General features: G+C 48.7%; 1 protein-coding gene across 11 annotated transcripts in view; it reads right to left on the reverse strand.

The window, feature by feature from the left end:
* Positions 1 to 3,506: 3,506 nt before the first annotated feature.
* GSN (gelsolin) overlaps positions 3,507 to 23,382 on the reverse strand; it is a 64,423-nt gene continuing 44,547 nt past the window's right edge. For all 11 annotated transcript variants that reach the window (XM_065530134.2, XM_005580908.5, XM_015436768.4 and 8 more), the window contains 12 exons: positions 22,173 to 22,262; positions 19,054 to 19,186; positions 17,769 to 17,857; positions 17,383 to 17,598; positions 14,911 to 15,044; positions 11,718 to 11,808; positions 9,668 to 9,838; positions 8,895 to 9,069; positions 7,373 to 7,497; positions 7,073 to 7,150; positions 4,931 to 4,991; positions 3,507 to 3,911 (listed from right to left, as the gene is read on the reverse strand). In XM_065530134.2, the coding sequence (XP_065386206.1) occupies positions 3,742 to 3,911; positions 4,931 to 4,991; positions 7,073 to 7,150; positions 7,373 to 7,497; positions 8,895 to 9,069; positions 9,668 to 9,838; positions 11,718 to 11,808; positions 14,911 to 15,044; positions 17,383 to 17,598; positions 17,769 to 17,857; positions 19,054 to 19,186; positions 22,173 to 22,262 (1,533 nt within the window). In that variant the 3' untranslated portion in view covers positions 3,507 to 3,741. The remainder of the gene's footprint in view (positions 3,912 to 4,930; positions 4,992 to 7,072; positions 7,151 to 7,372; positions 7,498 to 8,894; positions 9,070 to 9,667; positions 9,839 to 11,717; positions 11,809 to 14,910; positions 15,045 to 17,382; positions 17,599 to 17,768; positions 17,858 to 19,053; positions 19,187 to 22,172; positions 22,263 to 23,382) is intronic.

The following is a 23,382-nucleotide window of genomic DNA, read 5'->3' on the forward strand; positions in this document are numbered from 1 at the left end:
AGCAGGAAACCATGAAGGCCCTCTCAACTCTGAACTGATTGTGTATGAGAGCACGTAAGTGTGCTTACAGCTTAATTTGGTTTGAGTTAGCTCTCCATTGCTTACAGCCAAAAACATCCTGTCTGATCCACAGTACATTGGGTCTTTGCCTTCGTGGATGAATACTAGGTTCTGCTGTGCCCTAGGTGCTTTCATTATTTTTAACCATTTTGGAGCACTTACTATAGGCCAGACATTGTACTAAGCATTACCTCTTAATCCTCATGAGAATTCTAAGTGGGGTGACACTATTCTTATTCCCATTTTTCAGCTAAGGAAATGGCAAAGAACTTAAGTAAGATCACACTGCTAATGAGTGGTAGAGCTAGATTTGAATCCAGGTCTGACTCCAAAGGCCAGCTGTAGTAGTATAATATAAGGCTTATAGTATAATATAAGGCTGCTATGAACATGGGCATCTGTTTGATTCAAAGTGTTCTTGAGCCAGAGTCAAAGTCAGCCAGCAAGGGAATCTTGTGTCTCCTGTAAGCAGGTGTGCCATATATTATATATATAGCCACTATATATATATATAGCCACTATATTACACCACCTCCAGCTATAAGTACTAATACAACATTACCATTTTGCAGGTGGGTAACTTGAGGCTCCAAAAGTTTTTTTTTAAGTATTATATCTATAATGCCTTGCACAAAGTAAGTACAAAATAAATATCTGTTCAACTGAATTGCCCAAGATGGACACAGGATCCAAGCCTAGCATTGTCCCTCTGGCATCTGTCTCATTATTTCACAATGATTTTTCCATCGTAGGAGATGATGACGTCTGCAACCGTTAGAAAGATAAACTATGTGATTGAAGTGATAGTGTTCCTGATTGGCTTTTCGGCCTTTGAGAGAAAAATAAGAAGTCAGCATCTCCGTGGCCCCAGGCTATTTTCTTTCTCAGAGCATTGCACAACACTCTTTTGAGGCCACAGCCATACCCTTGAATGCCGGTATAAACTGAAATGAAGAATTAATGGGCAGGTCTACCTGAAATTTTAACTCCCACGAATTTCTAGGAAGTAAGCTAGCTCTGTCTACACAGGCCTCTACCTGCCTTTCATGAAAGCCCTGGAAGCTTTGGGTGGTAAATGCCACTTTTGTACCAGGACTTTGTCAAGTTGATTGCTGTGACCATGAAAGCAGACCTTTGGGGGTCGGCAAGGCAGGCATTATGGGATCAAGTCCAAACCCTTGGTATGGCATTCAAATCCCCAGCCCGCCTCTCAGCTCAGAGGCCTGCCACTCCAGGCTGCTTTCTGTCCCTGAGCACACTGTTCCCCCACAGCCCCCTGCCTGTACTTGCTGCACCCTCTGCCTGAAAATGACTTGATCTTCTCTGCATGTTTCACCCGGAAAATTTCTTCTCCACTACCCTCAACACTTCTGCAATGAATCAGAATCTCTGGAGGAACGGCCTTGGGGAATCCATGCTTTTAAAAAGTTCCCTGGGCAATTTGGGTGATCAGCCAGCTTTGGAAACAACAGTGTAAACACACACACACACACACACACAAACACACACACACACACACACAGCCTGCCCATCATTTAATCCCTTATGCTGGTTTCTGCTCTTTTACAGTCATATGCTTGGGAGCTTTCACATCATAACTCAATGGGGATGGAGTGGTGGTGGGAGGTGACACAGAACAAGAAGGGGGGAAACAAGGTGAGAAGAGATCAAAAAGAACAGACGGGGAGGACTGGGGAATGTCCTCCAGCAGGTTCCTTGGACTGCTTTAGAGTCTCCCAGGAGAAAAGATTATGAAACAACATAGAAATATCCAAGAGGGACTTGTGACATGCTGAGCTTGAGTAGAGAGTCAGGACCCAGGGGACCAAGAAGGCACAAAACAGTCCCTTTCCCATACCCTGAAGACCGCAAACTTTGAGAGCATCCGGGGGCAGCTCTTGTGATGGCAGCTGCTGCAGTGATTTCTCCACATAGCTTTGGGGCAGCCCAATGAATCTGTGGGAACCAGAGGTAGCAAGGAAGGTCCAAGCAGCTGCTACAGGATGTGGCAGCTATGAGGATGCACCCTGCCCGCTTTCTACTGCAAGGCATATACTTGATAAGAGCTCCGGCTGCTGGCTTTGAACTTCATTTCACATGTGTCCCAAGGCCAGGCCTCCCAGTGACTGAGTGCAGGGGGCAGATAAGGCACGCCTGCTTACAGGAGACACACGATTCCTTTGCTGGCTGACTTTGACTCTGGCTCAAGTACACTTTGAATCAAACAGACGCTTATGTTCATAGCAGCCTTATGCACAATAGCGAAAAGGCACAAATAACCGAAGAGTCCATTGATGGCTAAATAAACCAGATGTGGTATAGACATGCAGTAGAATATTACTCAGCCACAAAAAGGAGTGAAAAGTTGATACATGCTATAACAGGGATAAGTCTTGAAAACATTCTGCTAAGTGAAACAAGCCACACACAGAGGACAAATGTTGTGTGATTCCACTTAAATGAGGTCCCTGGAATAGTCAAATTCTGAGACTGAAAGTAAAACACAGGTTACCAGGGGCTGGCGAATAGGGAAGAATGGGGGATTAGTATTTAACGGGCAGAGCGTTTATACTGGGGATTATCAAAAAGGTTTAGGTACAGAGAGTGGTGATGGCTACACAACACTGTATATGCAATGTTACCGAAATACACACTTACAAATGGTTAAAATAAATACATTGTTATGTAGTTTGCCACAGTAAAAAACAATGAAAATGGGACTATACCATTAAATTTAAAAAGAACACTGAATTTGGCTTTGGGACTGCCGACAAGCTTTGCCAAATCTTCCTGGATTAAATAAATGACCACTAAGACACTTCGTGCAACCTTCTCTCCCCTTTTTCTCCACCTAGGGTCAGACCTGCATCTAGGGTCTGATGGCTCTCCCAGTCTTCCTTGGTTCCCCACCTATTTCCTTTTTTTTGAGACAGAATCTCGCTCTGTCGCCCAGGCTGGAGTGCAATGGCACGATCTCAGCTCACTGCAACGTCCGCCTCCTGGGTTCAAGAGATTCTGTCTCAGCCTCCTGAGTAGCTGGGATTACAGGCATGTGCCACCACACCTGGCTGATTTTTTATTTTTAGTAAAGACAGGCTTTCACCATGTTGGCCAGGCTGGTCTCGAACTCGTGACCTCAGGTGATCCACCCGCCTCAGTCTCCCAAAGTGCTGGGATTACATGTGTGAGCCACCGCGCCTGGGCCCTCCCTATTTCCTTTCACATAGGTATCCCCCAGGACAATCTACACACCTCTCATCTCACTGTGGCATCGCCTCTCGGCACCAGGATTCACACACAGGGTGGATGCAGCTTTTCTGCTAGTTCACAGGCAAATGCGAGGCACCTCTCTGGGCATTCTCAGAATTACCAGGGACATAGACAGGGCAGACGCTCGCTCTCACTGTCAGATGGACACAAGGAAACAGCTGAGCCACACTAGAGTACACACTTCAAAATGTTTTTATTGAATTTAATTTCCCAAACACAGATGTTTTAGACAATTTTGCAAGGACCCTGAATTTTTGCAGGGCTATTTTTGGATACTGTAAAAAACAAAAAAACAAAAAAACCATACACACACACTCATAGCAGAGTTGCTCTGCTCGCTGTAAGGCCTCTTTGAGGGAAGGACAGTTCCAAAAGGCACTGACCGGTGACATGGGTGGGTCCTGCCCCTCCTCAGGCAGCCAGCTCAGCCATGGCCCTGTCCAAGGGATCCACAGACCAGTAATCATCATCCCAGCCAAGGAACCAGCCCACGAAGGAGGGAGGCTCAAAGCCTTGCTTCACCACGGTGATGGGCGTCCGCCGATCCCGATTGGCTGGGTCCGTCTCGATGTACCGCTTAGCTGCAGACACACATGCAAGAAAAGGAAACCCCAGGAATTCTTAGTGCCTCCCACACCAGGGAGAGGGTGACTCAGGACAGCAGTTAATAAAGAAGGTCAAAGGTCAAAAGACAGTAGGTCAAAGGTCAAAAGACAGTAGGTCTATAGTCCTACTGTCCCTACTGCCCACCCCCTGCCCTGGGCACCATCCTCCTTTAAAGGCATGATACCCACGTGGGTTCTCTACCACCCTGCTCAGGAACACAGGAAGGGACAGGGTTATGGCTTAACCTCCTGCTTCATAAAGTTTATTACTTTCCCTTGTAGTCCCCTACTGGAAGATATGGGAACCAATTTTTGGGTTCCCAGCCTATAAATCAGATCTATTCAGCTACCCAGAATCTGCTTTGCAACATCTTTTTCTTTTTTTTTTTTTTTTCATTTTGAGACACCATCTCGTTCTGTCACCCAGCCTACAGTATAGTGATACAATCATGGCTCACAGCAGCCATGAACTCCTGGGTTCAAGCAATCCTCTGACCTCAACCTCCTGAGTAGCTGGGACCACGGCTACACACCAACACACCTGGCTAATTTTTTTGTATTTTTTCTAGAGATGGGGTTTCACTATGTTGCCTGGGCTACTCTCAAACTCCTGGGCTCAAGTGATCCTCCTGACTTGGCCTCCCGAAATGCTGGGATTACATGCATGAGTCACCATGCCTGGCCTGCTTTGCCACATCTAAACCTTGACAAGTTCAGCTCCTGAGTATTCTGGGAACTTGAAGAGACTTCTCATCTGTTCCTTCCTTCCTCTGGAACAGATCAGTTCCTTCAGAAACCCTAAGGCTTCTGAAAGATGTGTTCTTCACTACCCCAGGCAGGACTTATAAGGGGCTGGCCACAGAGGAGGAAGTCCCCACCCTATCTTGTCCATCAGTCCCCTAGAAATGATGCTCATTCCCAGACCTGTACAGAAGCCACTCCCACCACCCCACAAGCAACGGACCCCCCCTTCCCCCAGGGACTTGGGTCCTCACCAGAAGTCAAGGCTTCTGTCTTTTCTTCTTCTTGAGAATCCTTTCCAACCCAGACAAAGACCTGGAGGTGAGATGAGACATGAAAGGTACATGAGGGGTGCTGACCAAATGCACGGCTGGAGGAAGACTGGGGAGGGGCCAGGTGTCAGAAAAGACAAAGCCCTTTTTAAGCCCCTACTAAGAGAGCCCATGAACTAACACTGGAGGAATCTGGAACAGAGGTTGAAAGCCAGCAACCTACAAACATGTTTTGTTTGCTCACCCACCACCTTGTGTTGGCCAACAATGTCTTTTTAAACTATTGGTGACATAAAAATCTAGATTTCCAACTTCTCTTAAAAAACTGGAGGATTTAGCAGCCTGGGCCTTCAAACCTCACTTGAGTCAAGCTGTGCAGGAGCCGGCCCTTTGAGATGGGCGGTTCTAGTTTGCCTCAGACTCCACTGCTCCTTCACATCTCCCCATCCCAGTCTGCTTCACTCGCTAACACTGCCAGCCAGGTGCCATCAGGCATTGAGTTCGAGATTCTTCTCTAAAGGTCCATAAGTTGTCTCTGAACAGCATTCACTCGTTCAACAAATGAGTGGCCAAAATATTCTCACTCATTTATTCATCCAACAAATATGCACCGAGAGTCTACTACATCCCAGTCTGTGTGCATCTTCATCAAAATGGGCCTACGGCTTGGAATAAAAATAACTCACCCACCGTGATCCCCATTTTGAGTCTTGTTACAAGTTTTATGTCACATTATTGAGCTGATTTTTATGTATCATCTATTTTTATGCATATCTAAAATATTACTTCAAAGAGCACCTATCATTGATAAAATGGCATTAGACAGTAAAATGTCAGACTTGGTTTCTCTCACTTTTTTTTAAGACAGAGTCTCACTCTGTCATCCAGACTGGAGTGCAGTGGCGTGATCTCAGCTCACTGCAACCTCCGCCTCCTGGGTTCAAGTGATTCTTCTGCCTCAACCTCCTGAGTAGCTGGGATTACAGGCACCCACCACCACACCTGGCTAATTTTTTTGTATTTTTAGCAGAGACGGGGTTTCACCACGTTGGCTAGGCTGGTCTTGAACTCCTGACCTCAAGTGATTTGCCCACCTCAGCCTCTCAAAGTGCTGGGTTTGCAAGCATGAGCCATCGTGTCTGGCCCTCTCTTACTTATTTATAAATGTGTTCCCAACTAAAGTGGAAGCCCCTCGAAGGCAGGCATTCTATCTATTTTGCTTATCATAGGATTCTCAGCACTCAGCATTTGCCTGGAAGACAGTGGTGCTGAATAAATGTTGGCTGACTGAATCCCTAACAGATGAACAAACAGATTAAGTAGCCAATGGATCAATCAATGACAACTGCTGAATGGCTCAAGCTGCAACCATTTTTGGTCCTGATCTTCCAACCGGGTATTCCGACCAGCACTGTGGGTAGTGTATTCTTATGCCTTCGTGGTCAGTCACTCCATAACTCTGAGGACGCTGGGAGAAGCCACCTTGATAGGAAAGATGACTGACCTGACACCCCCGTGAGAACGTAAGCCCTGGGAGGGCACGAAAATGCCTACTTTATTTATTGCTCTATCCCTAGCATCTCAAACATAAAGCACCTGGTACAAAGCAGTGCCCAATTAATACTGTGTGAGTGAGTGAATGGCACCTTCCCCTGCCAAGAAGTCCTACATAATGGCCTTCTCTAGGAGATGAAGTGGAGACAGAGCCAAGAGCCCTCAAACCAGAAGCAGGAGCCCTCTAGAGTCGCTAGGTGACACTGGACAGTTTATGCCTGCAAACAAGATGCTGCTAAGTTCAACATCCCCTGCCAACAGATTTAAAGGAAGAGTTCATGCTCCTGCAAGGCCTGGGAGAGAATGATGAAGGTCATGTGATTTGGCTTTATAGGGCATTTTGCAGCTTTCAAGGTGAGTGTATCTGCAAGGAAGGTACCGCCACTCCCAGTTTACAGATGAGGAAATGGAAGCTCAGAAAGAGGAAGTGACTTCCAGTAGCCTAGAGACTTTTCTGGCAACACCTGGCACTGCCTCTTTTAGGTCCTTCTAGCAACTGATCATAGAACTGGAAGTCTAGTTTCTCCCACTCCCTCTGGCAGAGACAGCCTTCACCTGTCCTTCACCCACCTGGTCCCAGGTGTCCAGAAGCATGACATCATCCGTAGCCAGGTCTTCCTGCATGAGCTCACCAGGAACCTCTTCGATCTGGGAAGGAACGAAAGAGCATCAGCGAGATCTCTTCCCTCCCCTGGGTGGGCTTCCTCTCTCTGCCCCCTGAGGGAGTGGCACAGCTGGCTGCAGCTGGCAGGGGGCCCCTTCCTCTGTGCCATGCCATCAGAACTGTTTCTCCTGCCTCTGCTTCCGACCAGTCCCATGGAACTTGTCTCCCGAGGGGAAAGCAGAGGTGTGACCTCCACAGGGGCTCACCACAAAACGTCCAATCTTGTTGGAGCAGGCAAAGAGGCGAGGAGGATGGGCATCCATCTTCTTGTCCTTCAGCCGTGGGGATGTGCGGTAGGCAGCCTTCCCGCCCAGGGCCTCCCAGAAGCCATCTGTGATGGGAGGCCACGCCAGTTTGCCGAGGGATGCCATCACCCCTCTCTCCCATCTCATCAGACCCTGGGACCAGCCCTGCCCAAGCCCAACCCACTGCTCTCCCCCTTCTCCCTCCATCCTAAAATCCCAGGAGGTCCGGAGGCAAGAGGCCTGAGGGAATTGGAAGGTGACGAAATAGAGGCCCAGAGAGGGCAGACTTGGCAGGAGTGACACAGTCAGGACTACTATTGGCTTGAGGCTGACGACAGCATTGCGGGATGAGGATCATTAGCTCCACTCAGCTAATGAGGCGATGTGGCTCAGAGAGGTTAAGCAACACTCAAGGTCACACAGATGGTAAGTGTTAAGACCAGGATACAAATCCTGTCTGATTCGAATGCCCATATTCTTTCCACTATACCTGCTCTGTCCATGTGTAGACATTTACATTTAAATTCATTAAAATTAAATTCAATAGAAAGTTCAGTTCCTCATTCCCACGAATTCCCACTGGTCACATTTCAGGTGCTCCACAGCCACAGGTGACTGGTGGCTGCCAAACTGGACCCGGCAGACACAGAACATCCATCTGCATAGAAGGTTCTGCCTCACAGAGCTGCTTTAGACCAAGTCACTCGTCTCCATTTCTGTTAAGCATCAAGCAGCTGGGAATGAACTCAAAGTAACAGTAAAAAGACTGTAGGCTGGCAGAAGGAAGAGCTTCCCGGCCCACATTCTGGAAACAGAGCAGGCTGGTGGCATTTCTGGCCATGGGGAGTCTAGAGATGCAAAGAGCCCACTGCCCCTCTGATGCTATCAGCGCTGCCTACCACCTCTCAAGGCTTCCTAGCGAGGGACCGCCTCCTTCCACAGCCCAGCTGCTCCTTCCCACACTGGGCTCTCCTTTCTTTCTTTCTTTTTTTTTTTTTTTTTTGAGACGGAGTTTTACTCCTGTTGCCCAGGCTGGAGTGCAATAGCATGATCTCAGCTCACCGCAATCTTCACCTCCCGGGTTCAAGTGATTCTCCTGCCTCAGCCTCCTGAGTAGCTGGGATTACAGGCATGCACCACCATGCCCAGCTAATTCTGTATTTTTAGTAGAGACGGGGTTTCTCCATGTTGGTCAGGTTAGTCTTGAACTCCCGACCTCAGGTGATCCACCTGCCTTAGCCTCCCAAAGTGCTGGGATTACAGGCATGAACCACCACACCCAGGCTAGGCTCTCCTTCCTTTAGCTCCTGGAGACCCCCTTCTCTCTGACCATAGCCCTCATTTTAAAGCCACTGCTTTTAACATACATTAGGGGACAGGCCCTGGGGCATGGGGAGGATTTAGAGCCCCCAAGCCCAAGGAAAGAAGGGAAACCTAACAGCTGCATCCTGGAGAGCAGCAGGCCCCCCACCCCAGCTCCTACCTGGCTCGCTGCCTTCTGCCACCTGCACAGGTTGGGCCCGTAGCACCCTGAGCAGCTCCTGGGCCCCCGTCTTCTCTGCCTCACTGGCTCCTGTACCCACCCACAGGTAGGCAGCTGAGGGGGTTTTCAGGACAAAGGCATCGTTGGAGTTCAGTGCACCAGCCTTAGGCAATACCTGGGAGGGTAGAGCTTGGTTAATCAGGAACCAGACAAAAAGCCCTCAGGCCCCTCCTCACAGCCCAGGAGACCCTGCAGCAGGGCTAGCTCTCAGGTGGGGACTTGGAGGAACACAGCCCATCAGAGCTGAGGGCACAGACTTTGGACCCTGATGGCCTTGGTGACTCCCATGAGTCACTAATGCACTGTGACTAACAGAAGTTGAATGCCCAGAACAAAGGAGGTGAGAGTCCCATTCCCCTCTAGGCTGCTCAAACCATCCTGGGAATCACATCCTGATCTGTGCCTTCCTCCATGAAAGGGACAGTAGCCAACTGGAACGTAATCAGGAATGGCATCCCGATTGTACAGAATGGTAGGTAGTGAGCTCTCCACTATGCAAAGTGTGCAAGGGACACTGGGCATCCTTGAAACAGGGGAAGTCTAAGACAGACAACCCTGTGGCCAGGGCAGGAAGATACAAAAAGCTGCTTCTTACTCACTCACTCACCGCCCCCCGCCACCGCCGCCCCCATCCTGTGCCTGGACATCTGGTCATCCAGCTGGGAGGTTTCAGGGAGGCCAATCCCTTCTGTGGTCCAGGACCTGGAAATTACCTCAACAGCCCGGGTGGCTCCAGCGCTGTTGGCGCGGACCTGGAAGAGGCGGGTGCTGGCAGGGGCTGTCTGCCCGCCCTCGCGGGAGGTGCCGCCCTTGTAGATGATCATGGGCTTCCCACCAAACAGGCTCATGAGGTGTGCGGGCTCCTTGCCTTGGACCACACGGCTCTGGCAGGGAGACAGGAAAGCGAGTCAGGGACCTTGGGGGCAGGCCTCAGTCCTTCTATGTCACACTGGGCCCACTCCTCCAGACAAAGCCATCATGCTTGTGTCTGTGTGTGGCATGGAATGTGACCTAACAACACACGGGCAGGGACAGCAGAATTCCAGGAAGAGCGGAGACAGCGCTATTGCCTGAGGTCCCCGGGGCACTGCTGCTGTGGCTGCTCTCCATCTCCATGAGGACGTGCCTTCCTGACCCTCAGCCTGGTCTAAGAACCAGGAGAGCCTGTGTTTGCAAATATTCCCTTAAATAGAAGCACAGGGATTGCTGGTGGACATTCTTCTAGAATGCTGACGTCAGGCCTGGGCATGACTGCCAGTAGAGTGTAAGAACGGAGCATTCCAGATCTGGAAAACTCCCTCCTGCACAGCCAGTGCACCCCAGATGCAGGAAACAGCCAGAGGCTTGGTGGTGGGAGTGAGGCAGGGAAGATGTACACCCTCACATCTGCTCCCGCCCTGTGTGTGGCACCTTACCGCGGCCCCAGCTAACCATGTCCAGAAGAAAATCTCACATGTGTGTTGGGCGTATGGCAGTCGCTTCCCACCACGACCCACCACCGCTGAGTTAGGGCTTAGACTCCAACTCCACCCTGATGGTGAGAACTTGGGCACGTGTCTCAACCTCTTGGGTTCATCTTCTGAAAAATGCAGCCAAGGATGCCACTCCCAAGGCAGTTGTCAGGATGCACTGAGCTAAGATGGTCATCTCATTTAGTGCCCAGCACCCAGACTATCATAGGCAAAGGTCAGGGCACGAACCCCCAATTCCAATCTAGAGCCCTGCCCACTCCTACCACAGTGTGGAGGAAGCACAATTGTCCGCTGCCCCCTCATCTCCACAAACCAGCTCTGCTGCCCTCCGGCGCCCCCTACTGGCCAGAGCGACTTTTTAAACCAGAAATCACTACAGCTCAGACTTACCCTTCAGCAACTTCCTGTTGTTCTCAGCATCAAGGTCAACATCGTCACCATGGCCTCTGGTGGTCTGGCCCCTCTGAGCACCTCTCTAGCCTCAAATCAGGGCACTTTCCCCTTGCTTTAACACCCAACGCCCCCTCCCACCTCAGGGCCTTTGCATGTGTACCACCCTTTACCCAGAATGTGCTTTCCTTCACTCTGCCTGAGCAACTCCTACTCGTGCATCAGGTCCCAGTTGACCAGTCCCCTCCTGGGACAGGGATGGGCTTTTCTAATCCAATAGGATCCTACCCGGGATTTACGTCCTTGTACATAACACATGTGTATAAGGGAGGGACTTCTTATATGCCAGGCATGGCTCTAAATGCTTACAAATGTTAACTCAGTCCTCACAGCAATCCTGTGGGATGGTACTGTTATTACCCCTATTTTGAGGACACAGAGGCACAGAGAGGCTAAGTGACTTGCCCAAAGTTGCCCAGAGGTAAGGACAGGATTCAAACCCAAGCACGCTGGTTCCACATCCGTGCTCAGCCACGTCGCCTCTCCCATGTCTCTCTCCCCAAGGTCTTGTCAATTTCATTCACTGCATCTGTCACAGCCATTGGTGTGCATGTGTGTTGAATGTCTACTACCACCCAAGAAAGCAAAGCCCATTAGGGCAGGGGCAGTGTGCCTGTGTGTCCATGGCTACAGATGCAGTGTAGAACACATAGAAGCCCTAAATAAATACCTGTTCCATGGATGGATGGATGGATAGATGGATGGATGGATGGATGGATGGATGGATGGATGGATGGACGGACAGATGGACAAACGAACGGATGGATCAGAGTCAGACAGATGAGTGAAGAGAAGGACAAGGCTCAGGCTGCAGCCCAGAGAGGCAGTGGGCTGGGCTCACCTGAACAGGGGTACCTCCCAGCTCCTCATCCAGCTGAGCAGTCAGGATGGCAGATGCAGCGACCTCATCCTGGGTAGACTGGGCACCCTGCCTGGAAGGGGAAGTGAGATTCAGCATCAAGGTGTACACAGAGCCCTGAGCCTCTCCCTTACCCTGAGTCTGAGAAACCTACAAATCTCCCCGTTACCAGTAATGAAACAGATAGAGAGGGAAGGGCACTCTCTCAGAACAACGAGAGCCAGGAACCACACCAACACTTCCACTCTCAGCCTGGCATCTTGCCCGGTTACAGAGATCTGAGTGCAACGCATGGATTTCCTTATGCTAAATGTGTCCCTCAGGAGACAGGCTGGGTCTTCCCATGCTGAACAGCCACAGAGAAGATGCTCTGAGATTCAAACCTGAGATGTAGAAAAGTGGCCAGGACATTTCTCTGGGTGGAAAAGCAGGTTGTAGAATAGCAAGTGTTACGAGAGCCTATTTGTGGGAAAAGATGTCAGTGATTAAGCCTCCCGTGAACACGTGCAGAGAGGTCTGAACAGATGTTCACCAAAAGGTTCATGGTGATCGCTCTTAGAGGGAAGATTCAGGGGGATTTTGCCTTTCTACCCCACCTCTTTGCATATTGTCTAAGTTTTCCATAACCAACGTATGTCATCATATAAGCAAACAAAATCTGACATATCAATGTGCTGATGCAGCTAATTTTTAAAACAATCTTCTCACAAATTTTGTGCCAGGTGTGTGTATTATCTAGTGAAAAAAAAAATTTAAGCTGTTTTTAGATGTCTAGGGTTGTCAAATTGAGAGGCATTCTACAAAATAACTGGCCAGTACTCTTTAAAAGTATCAAGGTCATGAAAAAAAGGAAAGACTGGGAAACTGCCACAGATTCAGAGAGTTCAGAGACATAAGTAAATGCCATGTGGGATCCTGGGTTAGACCCTAGATCAGGAGAAGAACAGTAGTGGGGGCCAGGTGCGATGGCTCATGCCTGTCATCCCAGCACTTTGGGAGGCCGAGGCAGGCAGATCAGTTGAGGTCAGGAGTTCGAAACCAGCCTGCCCAACATGGTGAAACCCCATCACTACTAAAAACACAAAAATTAGCTAGGTGTGGTGGTGTACACCTGTAGTCCCAGATACTCGGGAGGCTGAGGCAGGAGAATTGCTTGAACCTGGGAGGCAGAGGTTGCAGTGAGCCAAAATCACACCACTATAGTCCAGCTTGGTGACAGAGCAAGACTCTGTCTAAAAAAAACCAAAAAACAAAACAAAACGAAAAACCCACACAGTAATAGGAAAACTGGGGAAATTTAGGTAAAGCCTATAGATTAGTAAGTAGTATTGTGTCAATGTTCGCTTCCTGGCTTTGTTAATTGTGCTATGGTTATGTAAGATGTGAACATAGGTGAATATTCCATTGGGTAATGGATATACGAGAACTGTCTGTACTAGTTTTGCAACTTTTCAGCAAGTCTAATATTTCAAAATAAGTTTAAAAAAGAAGGAATCCAGCCGGGCGTGGTGGCTCATGCCTATAATCCCAACGTTATTGGGATTATAAAGTAGCCAGGCGTGGTGGTGAGTAGTGGCAAGTAGTCCCAGCTACTCGGGAGGCTGAGGCATGATAATCGCTTGAGCCCCAGAGACAGAGGTTGTGGTGAGCAGAGATTGCACCACTGCACTCCAGCCTGGGCAACAGAGTGAGACCCTGTCTCAAAAAAAAAAAAAAAAAAAGAAGAAGAAAAAAATCCAACAGTCAATAATCAGACAAAAAGTTTTAGACTGTATAGTAAGAGAAATACAATTTAAAAATACACTGAGACACCATTTTATAAACCATAAGATTGACAAACGCCCAAAAGTTTGACCACACAATCCACAGGTGTGACTACAGGGAACCAGGGACTCTCCCAGGTTGTTTGGTGGGAATGTAAAATGCTACAAACACTATCGAGGGAAATTGGGGGCTATCTATCAAAATGACAAGTGCAGTTACTATTTGACCCAGCAATCTCACTTCTGGGAACTTACTCTAGAGGTATTTCTCTGCATGTTCAAAATGATGTTTGTTTAAGGTTACTAATCACAGCAATGTTTGTAATAGAGAAAGACTAGAATCAACTCAATTATGCATCCTCAAGGAATCTGTTAAATAAACTATAGTACAGCCACCCAAAGGACTATTACACAACTGTAAAAAAGAATGAGGAAGCTCTCTATGCACTGACATTATTGATCTCTAGGAAGAATGGAGTCAGAAAAGCAAGGTGCAGGGCAATACACAAAATATGCTACCTTTTGTGTAAGGAAGGGAGGGACCAGGCTATAAATTATTTGCAAATATATTTTTTTCCACAAAGAATTACTGGAAGGATATGCAAGAGATTAAAGCAGTTACCCAAGAAGGGGTGGGGTCTGGAGAATGGGGTAGAGAGGGACAGGGGTGGGAATAAGATTTCTCAATAAATACCTTTATAATCTATTTTGATTTTTGAACCATGTAAATGTATTCTCTGTTTTAAAATAATTTGGGGGCTGGGTGTGGTAGCTCATGCCTGTAACCCCAGAACTTTGGGAGGCTGAGGCAGGTGGATCACCTGAGGTCAGGAGTTCGAGACCAGCCTGGCCAACATGGTGAAACCCCTGTCTCTACTAAAAATACAAAAAAGTAGCCAGGCATGGTGGTGGGCGTCTGTAATCCCAGCTACTAGGGAGACTGAGGCAGGAGAATCGCTTGAACTCGGGAGGCAGAGGTTGTAGTGAGTGAGATCACACTATTGCACTCCAGCCTGGGCAACAAGAGCAAACCTCTGTCTCAAAATAAATAAAATAAATAACTAAATAAGTAAAAATAAAATAAAACAAATTTTGGCTTGAAAAATATGTGTGGGAGGATAGACCCTAGTGTGCACAGTACTTGGCATGGATTTGTGGGAGATGTTCTGTTTGTTTCTCCACACTCACTATACCTCCTACAATAGATATATAATCATTTGGTAAGAAGAGTTTAAAAGTTGTTTGGAGAAATAAGCAAGTGTGTTGCCCTGTGGACAAGAGTCTCTCCCAGCAGGCAGTGGCAGTCCCACCTCAGGCCCTCATACCCTCAGTCTGTCTTCAGTCTGTCTTCAGTCCTGCTCAGGGCCCAGCCAGTACCCCCACGACACACACTGATGGCCCCAGAACCTTACCAGTTGTAGATTATCTGCCCCTGGCGGCCTCCATGGCGGTAGTTGTACAGAATGATGTAGCTGTCTCCTCCATAGAACTGTCCATATGTGGCAGGGTCCACGGGTACTTTGCTGGAGCCTTCAATTCTCCAGATCTGTGGAGCAAAGCTGGGGTCAGATGCTGGGCAGCACCCCCACCCCCCAGCTCAGGCAAGCCAGGAAACCACAGCATGGTAGGCTGTGGTTAGACCATGGGATGAACTTTTAATCACTTGGGCTTGGACTGGAGTTAAATAGTTTGCCCAACTCACAGAGCCACTAGGAGGCAGGGCTGGGACTCCCGGCCAGGGTTCCCGCCTGGGACCCTCATACCATGCCCTGCCCCAGGCTGTTTGTCCTTCGCTCAGGATCGTCAAGGCAGCTCCAAAGGAATGCAGTACAGTGAGGTGAGGAGCCAGACACAGACCCCAAATCAGGCCCCTCATCCCCTTCCAGGCCATGAGACCTCAGAAAACCGATTTAACTGCTCTTAGCCTCAGTTTTCCCATCTGAAAAATGGGGATAATTACAGTACCTACCTCAAAGTATTGTGAGGCTCAAATGAGTTTACTCAGGGCCTGGCACAAGGGAACTGCTCTGTAGGTAGCAGCTGCTCTTATTATCATAAGTATTATTATTGTTTTACTAATATCACCATTATCTCCATCGTTACTGAGCTGCCTGGATTCTTCTTTCTTCTTTTTTTTTTTTGAGACGAGGTTTCACTCTTGTCACCCAGGCTAGAATGCAATGGCGCAATCTCGGCTCACTGCAACCTCTGCCTCCCAGGTTCAAGCAATTCTTCTCTCTCAGCCTCCCGAGTAGCTGGGATTACAAGCACCTGCCACCACGGGTGGCTAAGTTTTGTATTTTTGGTAGAGACCGAGTTTCACCATGTTGGCCAGGCTGGTCTTGAACTCCTGACCCCAGGTGATCCGCCTGCCTCGACCTCCCAAAGTGCTGGGATTACAGGCGTGAGCCACCATGCTGGGCCTGCCAGGAATTTCATAGGTCACCTGCAGAGGCAGGGCCACCACGAGGCGACCTCAGCGTGACCCCTGCTGGCAAGTGTCTGCAGTGTTCTGGTGACACCGCTTTTTCCAAGTGGTCACGAGGCCCAGCAGCGCCACCTGGTGGAGCTATGGAGACATGGAGTTGTCCAAGTCCTGGGAAACAGAATCCTAGAATCTCTAATTTTGAACATTCTTGAAGGTGATGGAGTGGGATGAAACCCCACTTTACAAGTGAGAAAGTGAAGCTCAAAGAGGTTATGTTACTTCCCCAAAGTCTCACAGTCAGGCTGCCAGGGCTTTTACCACACCGCCCTACACGGAATGTTTTCATTGCATTATTCCTATCTACTGAAGCAATGAATGAATGCTAATAACACCAAACCAAAAACAATAATACATAAAAATGAACACGTTTGTTATTCCTATCATTAGGAATGGAATCAAGTTTGCCTGAAGCGGATTCTACCTCCTAAACACCTCTGAACCCCACACCCCTCTTCCCCTTCTCCACGGTGACCTTCTTAGTCTCAAGGTCATCATCTCTCCTCTAAACTATTAGAATAAGCTCCTCATAAGCTCTCTACCTTCATTCTCCTGCCTCCAACCCACTTTCTTAGTTTTCTTTTATTTTTTAACTGATTTTTTTTTCCTTCTAATGATATCCTAGAGTCATATTCCAACCCATTTTCGCCGGGTGCAGTGGCTCATGCCTGTAATTCCAACACTTTGGGAGGCCGAGGCAGGAGGATTGCTTGAGCCCCAGGAGTTTGAAACTAGCCTGGGCAACATAGTGAGACCCTGTCTCTATTTAAAAAAAAAAAGATAAAGCGTAGATCTGAGCTTGTTGCATTTCTGATTTAATAAAAAGAAAAACCCCTCACTAGCAGCCCCTGGTTAGAGGATCAAGTTCACACCCTTGAAACTGGCATTCAAGGCCCCTCCCTGGGGATGCCATCAGCACTAGCTCCCTGGGACAGCTCCCTCCTTTCCGAACATAGCGGGTCCCGCCTGGAACGCCCACCACTCTCCGCTCTTCTTCTCCGGCAGCAAAGCCCTACTCCTACTCTGAGACCCCACCCAAGGGTTCCTGTCTCTGTGCAGGCTGCCCTGACCAACCACCCCCGCTGCTCTTCCTGTGTCCCCACAATCCCCTGTGCTCCCTCCCATCTTCCACTGATCACACAGATCTGTGGCTGTGGTCAACTCCCCTCCCAGACCAGGCACTCCTCGGGGCAAGTTGGGGCCAAGACATTTGGCCCAGGGCCTGATACACAGTAGGTGGTCAGGGTGCATTGGCTGTAAAAACTAAGTAACACCAAAGAATCTCAGCTACCAAAATTGTGCAAACCTCAGAGAGAAACCTCCTTGGGGAAGCGAGAGGCAGTGCATGGGGAAAGTGAGAGAAGGGCCTGGACACACCCACCCCAGGCCCTAAAGGTACCTGTTTCTGGCCTGTGCCATCATCATCCATGCCGTGTTGGGCGGCCATGGCAGTGGAGGTGTGCAGGGTGGCGGCGTCGAAGGGCACCCGCTCCACGTTGGCGATATGGCTGGAAAGGTAGGACAAGCCCAGGCCATCTGTCTGGTCTGGGTCCCGCCAGTTCTTGAAGAACTGCTTGAACAGTGGGGTCTCACCGCCCTCGGGAAGGACTGAGACCTGGGGAGGGGAGGCGGAGGAGCAGAATGTGGCTGGGCTGCCCAGCAAGGGTTTCCAGGGGAGCCTCAGATACCCCATCTACACTGAGGGTGGGACACCCGCCCTACTCCAGCCCATCCCCTCCAAACAGGACCCACCCCTTCCCATCCTACCCGGCCTCCAAGACTCACCTGGGTCTGCTTGGGGTAGTCCATCTTGGTGATGAAGTCAGAGGCTGTTTTGAGGGCAGCCTTCCTCTCCTCCGTGTTAGCCTGCTTGCCTGTCAGTAGCCAGAGGAAGTGATGGAGGGTTAGGGGCCCGGGATCCTGCTGCATCCTGACCTCCAACGGTCCAGGAGAAGGAGCTGCCAAACTTCCCTTCCTACTCTTCTTAGACAGTGGATAGCCAAGGCCAGAGACCCCCAGAGCTGACCACTCACTAGAGCTCCTGGAGTCCAGCCTGGGGCTGGCCAATGACACCAATCACAACACGATTGTGGTCCATTTAGTGAGCGTGTATTTTGTGCTTAGAACTATACATAGATTATTTAATCCATAGAACAGTCTTAAGTAATAAAAAAAATTGCTATCTTGTTCCTGAGTATCTATAAGGAAACCAGGGTCTTAGAGACATTAAGTTACTTGACGCAGGTTCCTCAGTGAGTGAGAAGCTGCCACCCTGAGGGCATTCCTGTGCCAAGGAGCTCCTGGCCAGCCAATGCTGGCCCTCAGTCCCAGCCTTCTCACTGCCAAGGCCAAGGTCCAGATCAGCTGGCCCAGGGCCCAGGGGGCCTAGAGAGTAATAATTATAATAGTTTCTGTCTCTCTCTTTCTCCCCACTCTCTCCCTTTCTCTCTGTCCTCCTACTGCCTCCCTCTCCTCTGTCCTCTTTCCCAAGATGAGCCTTACAGAATCAGGGGAGGATACTGATGGGTCCTCTCAGAAGGTCTCAGGGCCTCTAAGAAACATCTGGGCCAATGGTTTCCAAGAGAATTCCCACAAGATAGTACCCAAAGAGTTTATGAACTTCTAGCTTAGCATTTCCCAAACCAGATCATCTTCATGAAAAGCATCCCTGTGAATGCACAAGTTAAAAGTCCTACAGTAAACAAACTTGAACATTTTTAAATCCACTGTTGCCCATGAACTTCTCTGACCATACAGTTAAGATGTTTTCTACATAATTTCTTCAGGATGCCAATTAGCGTCTCAGAGAACTGACGTTATAATGCACTTGGGAAACACCCATTTTAGCTGAGATCAGCAATCTGAGGCCCAGAGAGGGTAAGTAAAGTACCCAAGATCACACAGTACGTCAATTGCAAAACCAAGGCATCAGCCCAAGACTTCTGATATCCATTGCACCAGGCACCTCTACCACACTCCACGCTCCCCTGGAGCTGCGTTTCTGGGAGCTGCGGGACATCCCACCCAAGGTCCTGCAGGCCAGTTGGGACCCTTCCCCTGTCCCCAGTACCTTTCCAGACAAAGATTTTCCCGTCCTTGCCATGGTCCAGGATGAAGCAGTCCTCTGACTTCAGGGCCCCCTGGGCAAAGGGGTTCTCATCAGCCACAAGGGAAACAGACATGGTGCCTGCACCATTGGAGACCTGAGGGGACAAAGCAGAAGGAACCAGCACGTGAGTGTCTGTGGCCGCCCAGCCCTGAGACTTCCACCATCTTGCCCCAATCCCCCGCCCCAAATGGCACTGCAGAGTAACACTTGGGCTTTCTCTTGCAAACACTTAGACGTTCTTTTTCCTTTTCTGCTTTTTCAGAACCACATCTGCTGACCTACACTCAGGGGTAACTGCACATGGGAATAGAGGGCGGGATAAAACGAAGGAACATTTGGGAACTGGGTGGCAGAGGGGAACTGCATAGTTTGCTGAAAAGGTATTCAACTTTACCATTTAAAAAAAAGGAGTATGCAAGGTGGATCCTTGATGAGCCAACATTGCCCTGTGGATACATATCTATGTTTACGCGCTATTAGAACAGAGGGTGCTGTATATAGAAATATTGCTTTGAAGCAATATTTGCAAAACACGCAAACTTCTGTATCTGTATTTGGAAAAAATAAAACAGGTTCTTGTTGCAAAAAAAAAAAAAAAAAAGAGAGAGAGAGAGAGAGAAGAGGCCGTGTGCAGTGGCACACACCTTTAATCCCAGCACTTTGGGAGGCCCAGGTGGGTGGATGGCTTGAGCCCAGGAGTTCGAGACCAGCCTGGGCAACATGGCGAGATCCCATCTCTACAAAAAATACAAAAAGTAGCAAGGCGTGGTGGCGCTTGCCTGTGGCCTCAGCTACTTGGGAGGCTAAAGTGGGAGGATCACCCGAGCCCAGGAGGTCGGGGCTGCAGTGAGTTGTGACTGCACCACCACACTCCAGCCTGGGTGACAGAGCCAGACTCTGTCTTGAAAATAAATAAGTAAATAAAATAGAATAAAAGTAAAAAGAGCTAAATGCAACCTGGTATCCTGGATTGGAACCTAGAATGAAAACCTGGGGAAATCTGGATAAAGTCTATAGTTTAGTTAATGGTATTAAAGCAATATAAATTTCTTAGTTTTGATAAATGTACCTGGTTATGCTAAGATGCTAAGGAGAAGCTGAGTGAATGGTATATCGGAACTCTTTGTACTATCTTTACAATTTTTCTGTAAACTTAAAAATTATTCTAAAACAAAAAGTAGACATTCAAGTTCAAAAAAAAAGTCTATCTTAAGAGTCGAAATTAAAAAATTTAACAATATCCAGTTGGCAAGGCTCTGGGTAAACAGGCACAGTCTGACTCCTAACTCCAGAACCAGTACTTTCTTTTTTTATTTTATTTATTTATTTGTTTATTTATTTATTTATTTTGAGATGGAGTCTTGCTCTTGTCGCCCACGCTGGAGTGCAATGGCGTGATCTCGGCTCACTGCAACCTCTGCCTCCCAGGTTCAAGTGATTCTCCTCCCTTAGGAGGAGAGCTAGGATTACGGGCGCCTGCCACCATGGCTGGGTAATATTTTGTGTTTTTAGTAGAGATGGTGTTTCACCATGTTGGCCAGGCTGGTCTCAAACTCCTGACCTCACGTGATCCACCCACCTCGGCCTTCCAAAGTGCTGGGATTACAGGCATGAGCCACCACACCTGGCCCAGAACCAGTATTTTCAACCACTGACTCATTCTTCAGCCTGTGACCAGCAGTTCCTTGTCTAGGAACTTGCCTTAGTGCTATGTTGTACTTAGCACAAGTACACCAAGAGGGACTGTCTGTAATTGGAAAAGGTGGGAACATATTAGGATTTGCTTAAATTCTTACATTCATAAAATAGAATACTATACAGCTGTTATAAAGGGTCATGTTGAGATTTATTATAGAAAGATATTCTCGACCATGTTGAGTGGAAAAAAGAAGACCACAGAACAGCATGAATAGTTTGGATCCAGTTATATAAAATAGAAATGACTGGGTGTGTTGGCTCAGGTCTGTAATCCCAGCACTTTGGAAGGCTGAGGTAAGTGGATCACGTGAGCCCAGGAGTTCGAGACCAGCCTGGGCAACGTGACGAAAACTTGTCTCTACAAAAAATACGAAAGTTAGCTGGGCGTGGTGGGACCTATCTGTAGTCCCAGCTACTTAGGAGGCTGAGGCAAGAGATCGCTTGAGCCTGGTAGGCAGAGGTTGCAGTGAGCTGTGAGATGCCACTGCACTGCAGCCTGGGTGACAGAGCGAGACCCTGTCTCCAAATAAAAAAATAAAATGGAAATGGAAAAGTAATTAGGCACAGAAAGCTGTGGTTGGACAAAGATGTGTTCTCTGGTGAGGAGGAGAGGCTGATTTTTTAGCTGGGTATTGTCATTTTGGTAATTAAAACACATTTTAAAAATAATACTTTTTTTTAAACTAGTGAAATTACATGGACTTTTATTTTCTTTTTATATTTCGAACACTGCTCATTTTTTTTTTTTACAATAAACATGTATTACTTCACAATCAGCAAAAAATCAATAATGTAGCAGTTTTTCTTTGGCACTGGGGGAATCCACATCCCTATTTTGTTGTTTTACTGAAAATACTTGGGGCACAACATAAGTGTGATTGAGCCTTCTCCCAGAGCTCAGCCAAGAGAGTTCCTTCGCTGGAGCTAAGCCTCAATTCAGTTGTGAAAATCACAAGAAAGAAATCATAAATAAAGTCATTATCTGTAACCCACACCCGCAGCCTCCCCACATACACACCATTTCTGTAGTATTTCCCCAAGTATTTTCTAAGCTGTTTTCCCATCCATTTTCTCTGTGGACTCCCAGAAATCCCGCAAAGTCGACCATTCTGCTCTTCTTCCCACGTTACAGACTGGGAAACTGCGACTCAGAAAGACAGACCTCATGTGTGAGCGTGACACAGATCTGTCCGGAGTTGATCGCATGCTCTTAGCACAGGAAAGCAAAGGAAGTACACATGCGTCCACTGGAGATGTGAGAAAGTCGAGCCCCCCGCCAAAGGGGTGCTTTGCCCAAGGTCCCACGGCAGTGGAGTGGGGAAGACCAGGTCTTCCACCTCCCTGTCCTGACCCCATGCCCAGGCAGTGCATCTGGTGCTCACCTTGTAGAGCTTGGCCAGCTTGCGGTTGGCCGCATCCTCCTTGGCGGTGTCCTCGGTACCTGCAGGCAGAGCCGGCTTGGGGCCCAGCACCTGTAGGAGATAGAGAGATGGAGAGGAAGGGTGGCTGTGAGGGAGGGGCCAGGCTCCCGGGATAGCTCCCAGGCAGGCAGGGACCACAAGGGCATCCATTGTGACCCTCCCCATGGAGTCTGACCTCCTCCAGAGACATCCTGCGTCTGCTCACAAGTCCAGATCTCTCCATCAGAGGTCCCTTCCACCTTGTCCCCCTGACTCAGAAACTCCAGGAGAACACTCCTGCTCCTCTGCCTCCAGACGACTCTTCAGATGTTTCGTCTACCGGCTAATTGTGGTAACTACAGCTATTGAACACCTTCTACTGCCTGCCTTTAAAAGATCTCACTTCATCCTCGCACCCAGGCCAGGAGGCACAGATTATCACTCTCATTTTACAGAAGAGGAATCTGAGGTCTAGAGAGACGAAATCACCTACTCACACAGCTATTAGGTGGCTAAGCCAGAATCTGAACCGCCATCCCTGTGGTTTTAGGGCCTATTTTCACTCCCACTGTGCCTCCCAAGCCATGGTTCGTGTCCAGGTCCCTTCCCATAATAATAATCACCCTTCTGCTCTCTCCAAAAGCTGGAATTGGATGCCCCCAGAGAAGCAGGAACCAAGTGGCATGGAGCAGAGCTCATGGTCTCCTCCTTTTCCTGGTGGAACCTGCCTCTATTGATATGTCCTCAAAGCACAATGGCTGGCAATCCCATCATGTGACTAAATGGGCCAAAAACTACCAGGAAGAGTCAGAAGAGGAAAGAGGGGATTGGGGCTCAGTGGTCTCTTTCTGACCTTGTTCTAGCACCAAGCTGGCCCTCTGGGGATGCTGAAAGACTGTCCTCCTTAGCTCTGCAAAGGACCTGGCCCTCCCCGCTGGAGAATGCGGTTCACACTCCCAGCACAGCCTTGGGTTCCAGCCTCACCCCTCGGGGAGTCTGGGAGTTGTACAGGTAACTGATCTCCCTCACTCCCTAAAGTGATCAGGTCTGATGGAAAAACAGCCTCAGAAGTGAGGCAGGGCCAGCGTGGTGACTCATGCTTGTAACCCCAGCATTTTGGGAGGTTGAGGCAGGTGGATGGTATGAACCCAGAAGTTGGAGACCAGCCTGGGCAACATGGCAAGACCTCATC

This window comes from Macaca fascicularis, chromosome 15 (genome assembly GCF_037993035.2).
Source record: "Macaca fascicularis isolate 582-1 chromosome 15, T2T-MFA8v1.1".
NCBI classification, from domain to species: Eukaryota; Metazoa; Chordata; class Mammalia; order Primates; family Cercopithecidae; genus Macaca; species Macaca fascicularis.